The 17,221-nt window shown below is 46.3% G+C and overlaps 1 protein-coding gene across 1 annotated transcript; it reads left to right on the forward strand.

Moving 5' to 3' along the window:
• The first annotated feature begins 108 nt into the window (after window positions 1-108).
• fbxo4 (F-box protein 4) lies at window positions 109-5,223 on the forward strand. Its single transcript, XM_035435572.1, has 7 exons — window positions 109-494; window positions 894-1,120; window positions 1,398-1,618; window positions 1,805-1,880; window positions 2,880-3,052; window positions 3,649-3,836; window positions 4,417-5,223. The coding sequence occupies exons 1-7, from the start codon at window positions 294-296 to the stop codon at window positions 4,498-4,500; spliced, it is 1,170 nt and encodes a 389-aa protein (XP_035291463.1). The 5' UTR covers window positions 109-293; the 3' UTR covers window positions 4,501-5,223.
• Window positions 5,224-17,221: the final 11,998 nt, after the last annotated feature.

The raw sequence follows: 17,221 nt of genomic DNA on the forward strand, positions 1-17,221 counted from the left end.
ATATGGCTTGAAACGATGTATTCTCACAACACAGCCTGACATTAACGACACCGTCCTGGCGAGAAACTATAATGACCACAATGCAACAGTTCACTACACGTCAGTGGCATCTGGTGTGCCTCGTGGAACTTGTTATGGCAGCTGCTGAAACGTCATGAGCTTAACACAACTTCCCACTTCCTGCTTCTTAGACCTGTAAACATTTAAATAGTAACGGAGGAGCATGCACCTTAACATAAGATCAGTAGCGACGCGTCAACTATTCAGCGAAAAACGTTGTGAACAGATTCCACATGACCTTAGCATTAGATGACTGGCTGGCTAGCTGGCGAAAGCCGGAGATGTCAGAGACGCAGTGGGGAAGCGAGTCTGCGTTCAGAAGAAGCTTGAGGCAGTTCAGGGAGAAATACTTTCTGCTTTCCCGAAACGCCGCGAGTGCAGGCACCGGGGGACAGGACGAGGATGCCGCGCCTGGAGTTTTGGAGAGTTTACCAGTGAGATAACATAAATTATCCGCTGCTGCTAGTTGGATAACCAGATGACACGTTATATTCACACTACTGACCACGGCTCGTTGGCATAGAGCGTATCATATACAGTATGTAGTGTATGATTCTGTTCAGTGCTCGTTAGCTAGCTTAGCCTAGCCTAGCTGTTTACTGCTTCACTGGGTTAAAGTTGCCCGGCAACGTCAACTAGTCACAGTTAACTAATCTCACAGCAGCCATAACTTTATTTGTTATCGCTACTTTTTGATTGCATGGATTGTTAGCCAGGTTTGATGAGAATGGATGGCTGTGTCGTCTGTGACCTATTTTAAATAAGAAACACGGAGATTTAGGACGATGACGGTGTGACATTTGTCGTGAACCTGGCTCCCTCTGTTTCTGCAGGCAGACATTCAGTTTCACCTCATGAAGCTCCTGTCTCCCCGAGACTTGTGTCGACTTGGGGGCACTTGTCGGTACTGGAGGTCAGTGGTTCGAGATCCTCTTCTGTGGAGATACTTCTTCGTCCGGGACATGCCGCTCTGGTCTTCCATTGACCACACCTCCATGCCGTGCGTGGAGGCGCTGGACGTGCCCCTGCACGAAGATCCCGACCACGACTTCATGGCGGAGTCAGTAGATCTTTTCTTATTTTCTTTTTTACATCTCTGCATTTAATCTGTGAATTCATTGTTAAAGTCGCCGTTCTGAGAGTGTAGCTACGTTACTATGAAGATGGTGGCTGTAGGTTAATGGCACCATTTTGGCCGATTTTGTGCATCTGTTCCAATTAAGCTGCTGTTCTGTGCCTCTCAAGAATAGTTGGTTTGAACAAAAACCAGAACAGGTGCACACTGGAATGGAGTAGCTCCCCGCCGGGTCTGATGGTGGTTCTGGCCGCACTGGCAGGTACCTCAGGAGCAGCCCGGCGTGCAGGCGGCCGTGCCGACCCCCGAGGCAGGGCCACGGGGCGGTGGCCTCCTTCCTGCAGTCCCTCTACCTGTCGGCGGAGCCCCGCCTCCTCATGTTCGGGCCCGGCCTGGAGCAGCTGGAGGTCTCGCTGATGAACGTGCTGATGCGCTCCCCGCACGTGCTGCCGGTGGCGGGAATACCACGGCGGCAGATCAACGGTGCGTTACCGCTCACGCCCACCTGCCCGGGACCTGGGTTGCCAGGATGGAGGAAAACGCCCCTGGACTCTACATTTGGGGGTTTTAATCCTGCATTTTTGGCAACCCTCCCCTGCGCTGGTTGATTGAGTCATTGCCCCGGTACAGAATGCTGTTAATCCCCCCATGCTTCCCTCCCTTTGTTAGGTGTTGGGTCTGGAGTTAGCTTCATGTTCCGTGATCAGCATAAATTCAACATTTTGGTCCTGTACTCAAACAACAGGTGAGTTGACTCGAACTGGACAGCAGAGATGTTCTCATCTAAGGAGATGCAAGTTCCCCCTCCCCCCCGTTAATAATAAAACTCTGATTTCAAGACCCTAAATCTCAAACCAGAGGCAGACGGTAAAGGCCCACTCCGTAATTTCAGTTGCTTATCGATGTGGGTGGCAATGAAATACCTCAGTGGATCATGGTACTTGTAGTTTTTAAGGCGGTCCATGCTGCGCTGCTATAGGCTCATTTTTACAGACACCGGTATTTAAGGGAATGCGCGCAGAGCTTGCTTAACAAAGCCCATGTACACTTTGCAAATTTATAGCCATCCCTGTGATACCGGTTAAACCAGATTGTGGTAGATTGGTTTTGTGAAGTCATCTATCGCAAGCGAACCCTGGGTGTGTTAAGCTTCCTTCTTAGTACATCGCCCTTAGCTAGTTAGGCATAGTTAATTTGGGAAAACATAAAAACACTGTTCCATTTGATGTCGTAGTTGACAAGTGAGTGATGAGTTCATTTGTTTCCATGGCGATGAGCTGTGCAAGGATTCCTCAAAAATGCTCAGATATCAAAAAACAAAGGAGAAGAATGAAATGCAGAAGACTGAAGATGAACAAGGAAGTACTCTCGGCCAGACACATATTTTAAGTACTTATTTTTCCTTTTTAAGTGCTTTTCATGAGGAACTTCATCATAATTTTTATTTGGAGAATAATAGTATTCTATTGTACTATATTTTTGTCCTTTTGCTGGTTGTAAGCAATTAGCATTTTATTAGCAACTGACTGGGCCTTCAAGTCATTGGTGCACAAATCCAGATATTTTTTTCTCCTTGATGGTTAATATCAGGGAGAATATTCACCAACAAAGCCAAATAGTAGTGGCCCCCAGAGATTTTGGGTCTTAGTCAGGATTTCCTGACTGATCAGAAAAAATGCCATCCTGGAATTTAGCACGATGGACAAAGGAGACTGACCCTGGCGGCCATGTTTGTTTCTGGCAGTGCAGAGCGGGAGAGGGCCCGCCTGGAGCGGCAGAACGTGCACAGCAGGCTATTCGTCCAGGAGGGTGACGGACAGACGGACAGCCCCGCTTTCAGCATCGCCCCCTTTGTCCAGGAGGTGTGTCGCGCCGTCGACGGGTTCATCTACGTGGCCAATGCGGAAGCTGCGATGGGTAAGGGGCCCCAACCCGTGGACATGGTGAACACGCATCCACCTTCACTTCACACCGATCTAATTCTTTGAAAGAGTTCCTCCTGAAATTGCAGGATTACACGCGTGTTATTCTCGCGTGTAAGGGGCAGAGCCTTTTCGACCTGTGTTCAGGTGCGCTGTGTAAGAGATTCTAGCGGTGCCTCCGCTTGGCAAATGCGTTGTCCTCAGGCTCATCTGAATTCTGTCATTGTGCCCGACATAATCACATTAGCCTTTGGGCCCTTCGCAGTAAATCACTGTGATTATAATGAAGCAATCTCCCGGATCGACGGAGGGCAATCTGGTGCCGAGGCGGTCCTGCAAACAAGATTTCTTTTTCTTCTTTCACTTGTAGATGATTTTGTGTGACGAAAGACAGATCACTGTGTTTGATGCAGCTGAGTCCAAAAAAAAAAAAAAAAGAGATAATGGGTTTGTTGTATTTTAAACTGATTGGTTCATCAGTCGCGCAAACCAATCAATGAAGCGGTTCAGGTTCACGCCATGAGAGGAGTAAAGGGGCGCCCTCTGGTGGCTGTTGGGGATAACGATGCCTGCGTTTGGTCTGTTTTAAAGCTGGAGGGCTCGAGGTGGAACGGGCACAGTTCCGGGCCATGCTGGACCCGTCCTGGGGCCAATCGAGCCGGCCGGTCCTGGTGCTGTCCTGTGTGTCCAGGGAGGCGCCAGGCGGTACCAGAACCAGGACCCCCTGCGTTGTTCTGGCCCATCAGCTGGACCTGCAGCAGCTGCAGAACCCCTGGATGGTGAGCAGGGTGGGGGTGGGGGGTTAGGGTTAGGGTTAGGGTTTTATTAGTGGGTTACATTATGAGAGTTTAAAAATGACTGCTTTTGTCAATTTCTATGGATTATATGATCCTGCAAAGGTCAGCACCACCTCCCTTTGTGTCCATATAAGGACTTTGATCCTGTTTTTGCCGTGCGATCCATCTCCCCTTTATAGCAGAGTGGGTGCGCGCAGTTGTCCGAGATGATTCAATCCTGGACAAACTAATCAAATCTTAATTCACGTTTGTGAAATGGAGCGAGCCCAAATTTAATTGATGAGATCATTCGGTAAGATACGCATCAAATTATCCTGGAATGTTTAAGCAGCGCACGTGAAAGATCTATCTAAGATCAGGGCTGGGGACCCCAGCAGGCCCTGCGGCTCTCTAAGATCAGGGCTGGGGACCCCAGCAGACCCTGCGGCTCTCCAGGACCAGCGTTAGGGAGCCCAGCAGACCCTGTGGCTCTCCAGGACCAGCGTTAGGGAGTCCCTGGTTTAACCAGCGTTAGGGAGCCCCTGGGTTAATTGATCGGCGAGATCTCGGGCTGTCGTTGCAGGTCCAGGACGTGGTGTGCGAGTCGCTCGCCGGGGTCACCGACGGCATCGGGTGGCTGCTGGGCGCGTGCGGGCTGAGGCTGTAACCACGGCGACCACGGCTCCCAACGGAGGCTCCGAAGTTTAGCCCACTCGCGGCAAAAATAACCGAACGGCGCCGGTATTAATGTGCTTTATCCAGGGAATACGTTTTAAAAAACAGGCCTGTATGAAGGGGTGGATCCACTCATTCTGAGACGGCCCCTAATTACCCCACAGCTGCCATCACCTGACAGGTGCTGTGATTTATGCAAGGTAAAAAAAAATAACAATAATAAAAATAAATAAAATATTCAGCTGCTGCCTGGGTTAACGCAACAGAGGTGTTTCACCCCCCTCCCTTTTTTTAAGATTCTGGGTTCACAGAAATTTGAATATCCTGATTTGTTCTCTAGAAAAGCCTGCACTTGGATGGAAATGAAGTGGCTTAAGAAATTACTTTTAAATAAAAAGTTTGGAGTTTGGATTTTTTTTGTAAAAACCCTTGTGACTTTTGAATGGAAAACGTTTTTTTTTTAAATGGAACTATTTCCCCCCAGTTTCCCAGTGACATGCGTAGTGGAATATATATTTGCATTTGTGTAAATAATAGAAAGTGAACATTTTAATTGTACGTCTGTATGAATTACTTGTTCTTCAGGACAAATAAACTTGCTGAATTTTGTGTAAAAATGGGGCGAGTTCAGTGACCGTATGGTCTCCCGGTTTATTGCAACAGGGATGATGTTCGATGAAGTCCAAAGATTAAAGTTTCTGTGCACGTAACATCACTATGGGCATTACAGTTTACATTTGTGTGTAGTACCTGATTATGACCACACTGTGTCACTCTTTTCACATTTTCTGAACTCTTGTTTCTTGTTTTTAATATAAAGCTCTGGTATTTTGGAGTTGACATTCTGCATTATTATTATTGTTATAATAATAATTATTATTATTATTGTTAGAGGCCAGTTTACTCATCTGAAATTACATGGTTATTCTGCGAGGTCCGTTATTGAAATCTTGAAGCCCATTAGTTTGTTTTTAAGCCTGTACCTTTGAATGTAAGGTTACTATAAGTCAGGATTTAACGTATAAACAAGGAAGATTGGAAGACTTTAAGATTGCAAAAACACATAATTTCACATTACATTATTTTGGTTACTTTGGATCACATTCAGGGACTATTCGTTGTATGTATTTATTATTCACAAGTGTTTATGTGTTTGTGTGCCTGTTCACATTTCACCAGCAACTGAAATTTCCGCCATGACTTTGAACCGAGAAAACAGTGTTTCCCTCTGGCCTTGGTAGCGGTCCTAGTCCGGTCAAAGTATCGCGAGTACAGTGTGTTTTCTCCAGGATTCTGCTGGATAATTTTCCGAGGAAGCGTTTCTCTGTCAACATGTGGAAGTGATTTCACATCTGTGCATGAGCGAGGAATGCAATTCCACTTTCTTCCAGGAGGGGCCAGTGCTGCTATGAAGTGCAGCGACCGTTAATTGATGGCGAGTGCTAAGATTTGTCAGGAATGATCAGACCATCACAAGACTCCGGAGAGCGTTGTCAATGCTTGCGCGATACAGCAGTGGAGGAGGACGCCCAACATATTTTTTGTCCTAATTAACAATGCCCATTATAATGCCTACGTTTGCATTTCAAATGAAATGGTGCAATTCTATTAGTGCTCAGAGAGTTAATAGATCATTAGTGGTTCAATATTTTGCACATATAGTCATTATATAGGCATATTTAAATCGCTATCAGTATCCGTTATCGCTGTATTCGCGGAATTTCTTGGTCACCCGCTAATTTTTATCCTCGTTAAGGGCTTCAGAACGCACATAATTACGATAAAAATAGATGTAAAAAAGTAATTTCATTTCAAACGATCCCCGAGGTCTAACGGCACTGACCCCAGCTCTGGTAGGCCCAACTTAATGCATTCCCTATTGTTCATTTTCACTAAGATCTATTGACATTTTACCTGAGAGCTTACATTTGGTAAGTTCCAAGTAAATCGACGTAGTACGTTTTTTTTAAAAGTTCTGTGAATTATCAATATTTTAAGGGGTTAATAATAGAAATGATATCATAATGAACTGCATGTAGGCCTATGCAGCACTTACCCGTTGCCAGGAGAGTAATTAATCCGTACAGCTGTTGCACAGTGACCATTTTCCAGTAGAACGCTCCTCGCAGATGACCAGAGTACGCCAGCTGGGTAATTATTCAGCCAATTAAAGTGGGGATTTGATTTAGATGAGCAGATTTACAGCACCTGATTGGACATCAGGGACACCTCTGTACAGGAGGTTCTGAGCCCATGGGGTCCGAAAGCATGCTGAATTGGGATCCCAGAACAGTATGGTGTGGTCCACTCACGCCCGTGGAGACCTACACAGGGTTCTGCTCCAGTTTTTCTGTACTTTTTAAAAACAAACCAGGAAAGGGGGACGAACTGTAATTAACTGCTTTGATGATTTTAAGTGTCAAGTCACAGTAAAAACATACAGGGTCCATAAAAGCTCGAAGGACAAGAGTGAATGCTGCCGTTTTACCACCTTATCTGATAGACCGCTTCCTATTAAAGTACAACAAGTATCTTTTTTGTTCAAATTCTCCTTGGGAGTCCTTGCTTAGGTCAAAGGTCACAGTGAAACAGGTATGTAGATACGCAGGGCTCATTCAGTGGGCAGAATTATATTTAGAATGTTCCATCTTTTGAACAGGATGCTCTGTCTGAACAGTTGTGTGTGTAATAGCGTAGACTCCCCTTGATTGGTGGTGGAGTAGCATACTGCGGAGTTAATGCGCATAATTGGCCAGATTATAAAGGCTTCAGCCAATCGCCCTCTCAGTCACCTTACCTGCAGCATCCTGCACCTGGAAGCCCCACCGAGAGAAAGAGCATGTGAGCTATGCAGTAGTCTCACCAGTGTTCCCCTCGTTTGAATTCTCAAATTCTCAAAAGTACTTCCTGTCAGCATTTTCATTTTGTTCTTTCAATGTCAAAGAAGTGTCATTATCTAATGATAAAAGTAGCCACTTGCCCTTGGAAAGCCTAAAACTTCAAAAACTTTTTCATAAATTTATTCATTCAATAAACAGCATGCTCTTATTCAATTTTTAATGAAATGAAATTGCAGAAGCTACATTTTGAAACATTACCCCTACGTGTGTTTTTTTTTCCCAGTAGGAATTTGAATTGCCTGCTTCTTTTTTATTTAAACTTTTTGTTTCCACGAAAAGGACTGTAAGTGGTTGTGATCTTCCTCAGACAGACAGAGACTGTGAAATCATAATTGGTGCGATTTGGTTGCATTAAGTCCAATTTGAATAAGAGAAAGGACTGTTCTCCTGCTGCGGCGAAATGTGCGGTAATGGAGTGAGCTAACCTTTGGAGGAACTGAAATTGTTTGGTTCATTCCGGCATCTGCTCTTCCACAATGGGGATGTCTCCTGACGCTCTTTACCTATCCAATTACCGCGAAGAGGACCCGCGTCCTCATTGGCCAGGCGGAATCACTCAATAATTGCACATCTCTTCCTGGAGACAGGCAGGAAATAATGAATAAAGACAAAAGGCATATATTTCTATCACGGCCATTACGGAAAAAGAGATCTCGGGCGATAAGTGCACCGACTGGCCCGGTTTTCTTTTTCTTTTTTCTTTTTTTTTATTCACCGCTGCCGAAATTAAATGAAAAATGCCGTGCTTACGAAACGTCGGCCGCCCATCGGCAAATCGCCGCGGGCAGCCCAAAGGGCCGCCGTCTCGTCCCACACGGCACCTCGACGAGCCGGTGCAGCCGCCAGGGTCACCCACCCGGCCGCAGGGACAGTAGCGCGCTCAAATCCGCACACTGCTCACGCAGAAAACGAGGGCGGATTTATGAGGGACGTCGACCGCTCTCCCTAATCTGAAGCTTCTGTGGCCTCGCACTACTAGGCTACTAAGGTGTAGAACCAGATGAAGCCCCCCACAGACACAACTGACCCATTGACGATTGAGAAGGAAAAAAAATATTATCCAAAATGTGACGGGCCAGCTCACCAAGGACAGAATAATACACATTTCTGCATTTTTAAGATGGCGTTCAGACGCGTCTTATTCGTGCTCTAGTTGAAGCCATTTGACAGGTTGTGCTTTTTGGAACCGGTAGCCCGGGCTTCGCCCCCCTCTCTCCTGATTGGCCGTGGTGCATTTTTGGCGGGAAACCCGCGCGTCAGCGAGCGTCGCAGCCGCGCCGAGCCCAGGCGGTCTGCCGCTGCAGCTCGCAGGAAACGCACTGGAGCAGATGCGTGTGACTAATGAGGCAATTGGGCTCATTACCAAGAAGCACTTAGCCGTGCAAAGAAAAACACGCGCGTCAGATGCGTCTGCCTTCAGCCCAGACAGGGACCGTGTTCGGTGAACCCCGGGACTGTTCGAAGACTGCTCGCTCGCGCGCGAGCAGCTAGCCTGCATCTCTCAGTGACCTAGAAGGTCGTTTCTGTTTGATCAGTACTTCCCGTCGGGTCAAAGGGTAAAGGTCAAGCTAAAATTGGAGGAGGAAGAAGTCGGTTTGGCGGTGACAAGCCAAGTCCCACAGCGACGTTCCTACATTAGAGCCAGAGGCTGCTGTGTGTGTGTGTGTGTGTGTGTGTGTGTGTGTGTGTGTGTGTGTGTGTGTGTGTGTGTGTGTGTGTGTGTGTGTGTGTGTGCGTGCGTGTGCATGTTCACTCCACAGGGATTTCTTTTTTTCCGTGCTAGACCCATCGACTCATCTGTGATGTAATCGAACCTGGGACCAGATGGCAGTGCTGTCCCAACACAAGGGCACGGAGAAGGGAGGGAACTGCCCTGGGACACATCACTGGTAGGGAGCGGGGCTGCTTCGGAGCACAGAAAAGAAAAGCAGGAAATGACATCATTGCCCAGAAGAGGCTGCTGAAGAGACCTTTGACCTTCACGTGGTCCTACCGGATGCTTTGCCAAGACCGGAACAAAAACAAAAATAACAGTAATGGCTCTTTCACTCCTGTTTGAAGCTTCAGTGCTTTAGATGTTCCTTAAGAAACAATGTTTATCCTAACTTTGAGTGTTTTTATGCATTTATTTATTTATTTTTGTTATGTAAGAAACTGGGTTGTCCAATCAGTGCTCACAAGCTCCTTACTCAGTGGAACAAGCTGACGCTTGATTGGCCTGCATGGGCTGTGGCATGCAAACCAATTACACACACACAAAAAAAAAACAAAAAAAAAAAAACAGGTGTGTCACCATTGACAACAAATTAGTGATGATTTGTATACCGCCGGGATTGGTTGCCAGGTGGTTATTTTTAGGAGCGAACTCAGAGACAGTCTGTACTGGACATCAGATACTGAGACCCCCTCCCTCTCTCTCTCTCTCCGTCATCCTCTCCACCACATTACGCTCCAGCTTTCCCTCCCTCCCTCCCTCCCTCCCTCCGTCCCTGTTGAGCCGTCTTTCTGAACATCTGCTAAGGAAGTCCGATCTCTTTCACCCGCCCTACATCTATATCAACCGACATCTTCCTCTGACCTTCCCTCTCTCCCCCCCTTCTTACTTCTCTTCTGTCTGTCCTTCCCTCTCAATCTCTCCCTTTCCTATGCGTAAAACTAACAGTGCATCTAACTGAGTCCATTTCCAGGGGTTCTTCGGTTCACATCCATACTCCCCCCACCCCCACCCCCACTCCCACCCCCCCGCTACTTAAAACCCCGGCACACATTGAACTCCGCTGCCAAGCACGTCACAGATCACCGCGGTAACCAGCAGGGTCTCCTACACCCGTGGCGACAGTGAGGGTCGGGGCGGCAACCGCAGCAGCAGAAAAACGAAAAAAAACGTTAAAATGCTGACTGACCTGCGTACCGCGAACAGAACCAGGGTCCTGGGACCCAAACCCAGCCTGCGTACCGCGAACAGAACCAGGGTCCTGGGACCCAAACCCAGCCTGCATACCGCGAACAGAACCAGGGTCCTGGGACCCAAACCCAGCCTGCGTACCGCGAACAGAACCAGGGTCCTGGGACCCAAACCCAGCCTGCATACCGCGAACAGAACCAGGGTCCTGGGACCCAAACCCAGCCTGCGTACCGCGAACAGAACCAGGGTCCTGGGACCCAAACCCAGCCTGCGTACCGCGAACAGAACCAGGGTCCTGGGACCCAAACCCAGCCTGCGTACCGCGAACAGAACCAGGGTCCTGGGACCCAAACCCAGCCTGCGTACCGCGAACAGAACCAGGGTCCTGACGCGTGACGCGGTGACGCCCGCAGCGCCTGAACATCTGTTAGGCTCCATTTAAAATGGCCGTTTGGGCTCAGACGTTTGGAGCTTGGTTTCTAAAATCTGGTGAACCACCAGGAGAAAGAGCTCCAAAGTCCATTCACTTGTGTTGACTTAATTTTTTTCCCCCCCTCTCTCTCTCTCTCTCTCCCTCTCTCGCTTTGGTTGATAACACTTGTGTACCCTGCCTTGCGATAAATTTTGTCAGTGGACTGGCTGGCTGCGTGTACCAACAATGACCCGTTTGTTTGAAGAGCAAGTGTTTCCCCTGTGAAAAATATTCTCAGTGTTTCCAATTAGAACTGGGAGCAGATTCCAGTCTGGGTCGAGGCAGAGGCCAGTCTGGGTCGCCTGTCACAAGGCAAGGTCTGCATCGTTTTGCAGACAGAGCATGGTTGTTTTTTTTAATAGACAGACATGACTTGCATAATTTTCAAAAAATAAATTAAGTACTGTATTTCGGGAACCAGGATGAAGGTGAGAGCATGTCTACTGAGCAGTACAGTTGGGGTTTGTAGTTTACTTTGTAGTAGTTTGTAGTTTAGTAGTTTAGTTTTACTTTTACTTTGTAGTAGTTTGTAGTTTAGAACTCAGGGGTTGCAGGTTTGATTCTGAGGTGGGGCACTACATCTGCTGAATGTGAACACAGCATTACTACTAAACCTTCAGACCTGCTACAACACTCTTCCTAGTGAAGTCATGTTGCTTGACTGGTTTGATCGCAACAATAGCCTTATTATCATCAACGGAAGCAGAATAATTACATATCTGACTAGCATATCTTGGTTTAAAAACATATACATTATCTTAGCTGGTTATGCTAATGAGAAAAAGAAATGCTCTTTCAAATCCGAATAAAAGCTGCACGTCATCTTCATCATAATCATCATGAGTAACCACGACAACAGGGATGCAGCAGTTCCTTTAGAACAGTCCGTCTCAGAAGTTGGTACCTGATTTATATTCATCGGTTACTGAAACCTTTAGAATACAAGTGTGCTTTTAAAAAACACTCAATTTGCATGATATACTAAATGATTAATAGCGCTGGAGTGCCAATTAACTTTTCCCAGATACCCTCTGAGGTTCACCCCCTACCCCAACACTCTCTCTTTCACACACACACATACGCACACACACAAACAGCCCACACTAGCATGTCTCTTAGTGTCCGCGTACGAAATGCTCTTCAATTTACATCAATTTCTCTTTTCAGTTTCTTTGCAAGGACCTGTCTCGTTAGGATCAGGATCCCCCCCCCCTCCCCCCAGTGTTTGTTCCACAGGATCACTGTGGCAACCGTGGTCACTATCAAACCAACAGAACGCAGTTTACCCATCTTCCACACTTCTGCCGATTGGCCGATTTGTCACTTGACGTGACAATGTTACGGCATGATGACACGTCATATACAAAAAAATAACTAAGGAAAGTAAAAGTAGCCCCTTTTTTGGAAATCGCTTGGTAAAAAATGCATCCATGTCACATATTCTGTAAAGCTATTAAGTTTTGATGCTTTTGCTTTTAGAGGCAAACAAAAAGTCCCCAGAACATCTGGAAGGGTGAGCTATCCAATCAGCGAACAGACTGCGTCTTCCCGCTCACCAGTGACCCCCTGTGGACAGTTGGGTGTCAGCAGTCTGCCTGCAGAAGCTACATGTGAAATGTCCTCCTCTGTGTCAATTGGACTGTGCGGTACGAGGAAGCAGTGGTTTGGCACTGTTGAGTTTCGAAGGAGAGCTTGCTCTTGTTTGTGATTGGCTCAATAATGCAGCGGGACCATTCCAAAAAAGAATGGGGTACATTTATTTATTTTACAAATGGCTCTAATTTTTCAGCTCTAAATCAGTGGTTCCCAACCCTGTTCCTGGAAGATCAACCACCCTGAAGGTTTTCATTTCAACCCTAATTTGGCACACCTGATTCTACTAATCCCCTCAGTGAGATCTCTAGCAGTTGAATGAGGTGCACTCTGTTAGGGTTGCAGAGAAAAACTAGATCTCCAGGAAGAGGGTTGGGAACCGCTGCTTCAAATTGAAAACTATCTTGTCAGAATAGGGATTTTATTTACTTGATTTATATGAAGAACAGTCCCAGATGCTGACATACTTCAGCAAGGTTTGTTCATTTTTGCCTCATTCTGTCATTTGTTTGGATGATGTCCAAGCTGACATGTAACATATTTCACTATGATTGGCTCATGTACAAGCTGAAATGGAATGCATTTTCCTTTGATTGGTTTCCCTAGTAAAAGATTCCCTCTGGGGTGAATAAAGGTAAAATAAAAATAAGATGCACTTGGAGATGCTCAACCAAAACTCAACCAAAAGGCTTCAGTAACCAGACCCCACTCCAGCGTAAGGCTCTCAGGCGACTATATCACACGGATCTAATGAAATAATCCTTTCTGCAAACGCCGTGCATGACTCATCCACACGGGTCAATGGGGAAAATGAATTTATCACAGATAAGAATATTTATACAAGAGTAGCCCATGCACTCCTAGTTAAGTTGTTCCCTGTTGTCAAGGTTTTGTTCAGTACAAGAGGAGATTACGCAAGCCATGCTGCTCATCAGAGAGAATTTTTTAAAACGTTCTCAGCCAACCTATTTTTTTAATACCATCATCATCATCATCATCATCATCATCAGCATCAGCAGCAGTGTCAACATCCACAACAGACCCTTAGCCAGCACAGATGAAGAGGCCATAGTCTAGCCACTGAAACAGGTGACACGAACACACCTGCCGTCCCTAAGAGAAGTGGCCAGACATACACGTGAGGTTGAGACGACACGCTTCCCCTGACACTGCCTACCAGATCTACCGGGCCTTCTCTAACTGAATAAGTAAAAAGCAGCACTTTCAAGTTTTATCTTGACTTCCTGATGAATAAATTAGCAATTCTGTGAAAGACACGCTACATGTTCCACTTGGTGCATCCTGTTATTGTTAGACAGAAACACAGTACAGCGTTACATGTCTGGTTGACATGTTTAAGAAACACACTCTCCTTTCAGTGCTGGTTATTATTGGTGGTGGTGCGTTTTAATTCTTCTGTTATGTTTATATGTATGATAGCATAGACATAATAATTCAACTTTTATAGATCATTGACATCTTCTGAATGTGCTTTGCCAACCTTTGCTGTCCTGCCAATAAAGCATTGCATTGAATTGAATTAGAGAGAGCGAGAGAGAGAGAGAGCGCGATATTAAAAACTGTCTTTATTGTCACAATTCCACCACATATACAGATGACGATCAAAATATAATAAGATCATCTGGCAGCCCTGCAAGGAGAAACAAAATCATCATAAAACACAACACTACTGTGCAAGCACTAAAAATGAAGGTCCAGCCTCTCGTCCCCATCGACTTGACACAGGGCCCAGTCAATCCCCCACAGGAACACAAACTTTGGTACATTGTACACAAGTGAGTACTACGAAAATAACCCCCTCGGACTCGCTGCCAGTGGAACCCCTCAGAACATAGCCTGCCTCCACAGACCCTGTCCCTCAGCCTCAAATTCTTCCCACTGAGCCAAGTAGCCAGCTCGGCCTGCCCAAAAATAAAACTGAGCAAGCACACTTCTCCCCTTCCCTGACACCCTGTACCTTGGCCCCCGTATATACACCTGCCCCATCTGCCCCGAGAACTGAGTCCCCGGCCCTGCACAACGGGGGGGGGGGGGGGGAGACAGAGAGAGAGAGAAGGCAGAGAGAGAGAGAATATAATGAACAGAACAGGCCAATCCACCCAACCAGGCACGGCATTTACCTGCACATATATGGAGGCAGAGAGAGAGAGAGAGAAAAGGAGGAAGAGAGACAGAAAGAGAGAGGGGGGGGAGGATGAAGAGCAGAGCGGCGATGAAGAGCCGATGCGTTTTACAGAAGGCCCCAGTCACGCCCTACACGAGCGCGCCAAAACTCCCAGCGGCTCGTCGGCTGCTCGTCCCTCTCCGCGTTCCCCCCCTGCCTCCGGTAACGCAAACATCATTACCCGTCTGTAACCACGGCGCGGGCGGGCAGACCGACTCACCCCCCTTGTACCTGCTAGCCCCAGGCCCACCGCATCAGCCTCCGAATCTAATTAATGCCTGCCCGCTGACATCACAGCTAAATGGATGTGTTCTCGGGATGAACCCTGGCCCAGTGCATCCTGGGAGGCCATCCACAGGTTCACAGGGTTTTTTTCCTTTTGTTTCTTAGCAACCTCAACAGTAACAGATTCTCGATGGATCAGAATTCATGAGACTGTTTCCTTTGAAGTTTTCCCATGTCAAACAGGGTCCTGGTGACATTTTTTTATTCATAATTTTTTTTGCTTTAAGAGCATATCGCTATTCTGGTTTTATTCTTCCCAACGAACACAATGCAGAGATTATGTCAAGCTGTTAATTAATTTTTAGCAAAAAAAAACAAAAAACGAATCACTCACATCTGTATAGTACTTTAGGCTGATTCATTCTCAAGAGAAAAACATCTTGTGTCAAATGCTCCTTTCAGATCTGATTGCCCCGGTGGAAACATTAATCATAGCTTCATTAAAGCCAGATTAAATAGCAATAAAAATCACGACCATAATTAACAGTGAGAAGGGTAGCGGCTCCCCTCTTCAATAGCCGTATTCAAGAGGGGAACGAACTGGAATCAATGTTGAATAGGGCACACAGTAGGGATCAGAGCAGAATTAAACGTGGCACAAAATCAAACCAAAAGAACAGGAAGAATGCGTCCGAGGCAGTCTGACCTTTGAAAACCTCTCCCCGCTCGTGTGGAAGCAACGCTTCAATCAAACACCCCCTACCTTCAACTTTTTTTTTGGTCTTCATGCGTCTCGGCCGCATGGGGCAGACCCACCCACCCAGAAACAACCGCCCTGCTTCCAAATTCACAGAGCGGGATTATAAAAGCGCATACTAATTTCTCTGCAAAAAAAAAACAAAACAGCCTGCGGGACGGAGTCTGTACCACCCCTATCGCACCCCAGGGGTATCCTAATTCAAACCAGACAGTTGAATAGGGATCGTAGTGGGCGACAGCTTAGGGCAATGCCTCGCCCCCCCCCCCCCCCCCCCCAACCCCCCCAGGTCTTTTGTTGCGAGAATCTTAAGAATGATTTGAAAGACAGAAAAGGAGCCCTAATCAGCCCCACTTGGTCCTTTACTTCATTATTCCGGAAAATTCACGTTGTCGGAAAGATCGATAGCTGCGTCCGATTGGCACTCTCCACCTGGAAGGGGTGCTATCGGCGAGGGGTAACCGTCTGAGCGAAACCAAACGCTGCCTTCGTGCCCCTGCAAAAACGCGGCGCTCGGTTCAAGCCTGTTTTCAGAGTAATGAAATGCGGGGGTGAAATTCTGTCTAGACAGTTAGCAGGCTGTCGATCATTCAGGACACAATAAGTTTGTGGGGGGGGGGGGGGGGTGGGGGGGGTACACTCAGCATCCCCTGTCTCAGTTCAAACCTTGTCTGTAATGGGAGATTGTTGGTAGTCAGCCATTTTGCCACGGTATTCAGTGTCATTCCAACATCACATTCAATGAACTGCTCCAAAAACTGTCGTTCAGGACAAGACTGAAGGATGAAATATTTGGAGGCCCCTCCACCGGGTCCCCACGCCTTGTTTAACAGACTTGATAACATTCTGTCCAATCAGAACACCCAAAAAAAAGTGCTGCCCAAAAAGAAAACCCAGAAAGAGAAGATTATTATCCCTGGCATACCTTGCTGCAGAGCTTTTAGCATTATCAAAATGAGCTCTCCTTACACTCTTCTCCACGGTTCTGCTCTTGGCCTGTGAATCCCACAAATTCTACGCCAGACAGAGGATTTTAACCTTTAGCGATTGAATAAACAGTTCCCAACTAAAAAAAAAAAAGATGTTGATTTCTTGGAATGCTACAGTACAAGTTTCACAAAATGTTAATGTATCCAGGTTCCTTGGATGTTCCCAAGAAACATTACCATAATGCTCAAATTTTGACATTGCTGTTATAAAAGAATTTGAACTGCGGATGGTACAACAAACAAATCTTTCACCGTTTACACTTAGAACATGATTAGCATCCTCCATGATTTTTCCCATGAATAAACAATATTACCAGTGAGTTTGAATACAACATGCCCAGATTGGTTTTTCTGTGAATTTGACAGAATTTGTTTTGAACAACGAATATGTTCTAGGACTGTTTGGGTGAATGCTTGTCATAATATTAACCTCGCAAAAAACAAGAATGTACCCTATTTGTTATAGCTGGGTGAATACAGAAAGTCATGTTTTAACCTTGTTCTGAAGTTTATAGATTTAGCTATTTAATAATTTCCTGCATAATATTGAGATGAATCATCAGATGAATCCACGTTTTACAGAATCTGTTGTATATTATATCTATCTAGGACGGTGTGACAGAATGATTTGATGAGGAACATCTTTGAGCTTATTTTATTTCAGGGGGATTTTTAAGGGAGATAAAA

This window comes from Anguilla anguilla, chromosome 10, assembly GCF_013347855.1.
Source record: "Anguilla anguilla isolate fAngAng1 chromosome 10, fAngAng1.pri, whole genome shotgun sequence".
NCBI classification, from domain to species: Eukaryota; Metazoa; Chordata; class Actinopteri; order Anguilliformes; family Anguillidae; genus Anguilla; species Anguilla anguilla.

Bases quoted from the DNA above. Each gene is read 5' to 3' on its own strand.
- fbxo4 (XM_035435572.1), top strand. From the start codon at position 294: ATGACCTTAGCATTAGATGACTGGCTGGCTAGCTGGCGAAAGCCGGAG. The intron at 1,619-1,804 runs GTGCGTTACCGC...TCCCTTTGTTAG, and splicing joins ACCACGGCGGCAGATCAACG to GTGTTGGGTCTGGAGTTAGC. The intron at 3,053-3,648 runs GTAAGGGGCCCC...TCTGTTTTAAAG, and splicing joins CAATGCGGAAGCTGCGATGG to CTGGAGGGCTCGAGGTGGAA.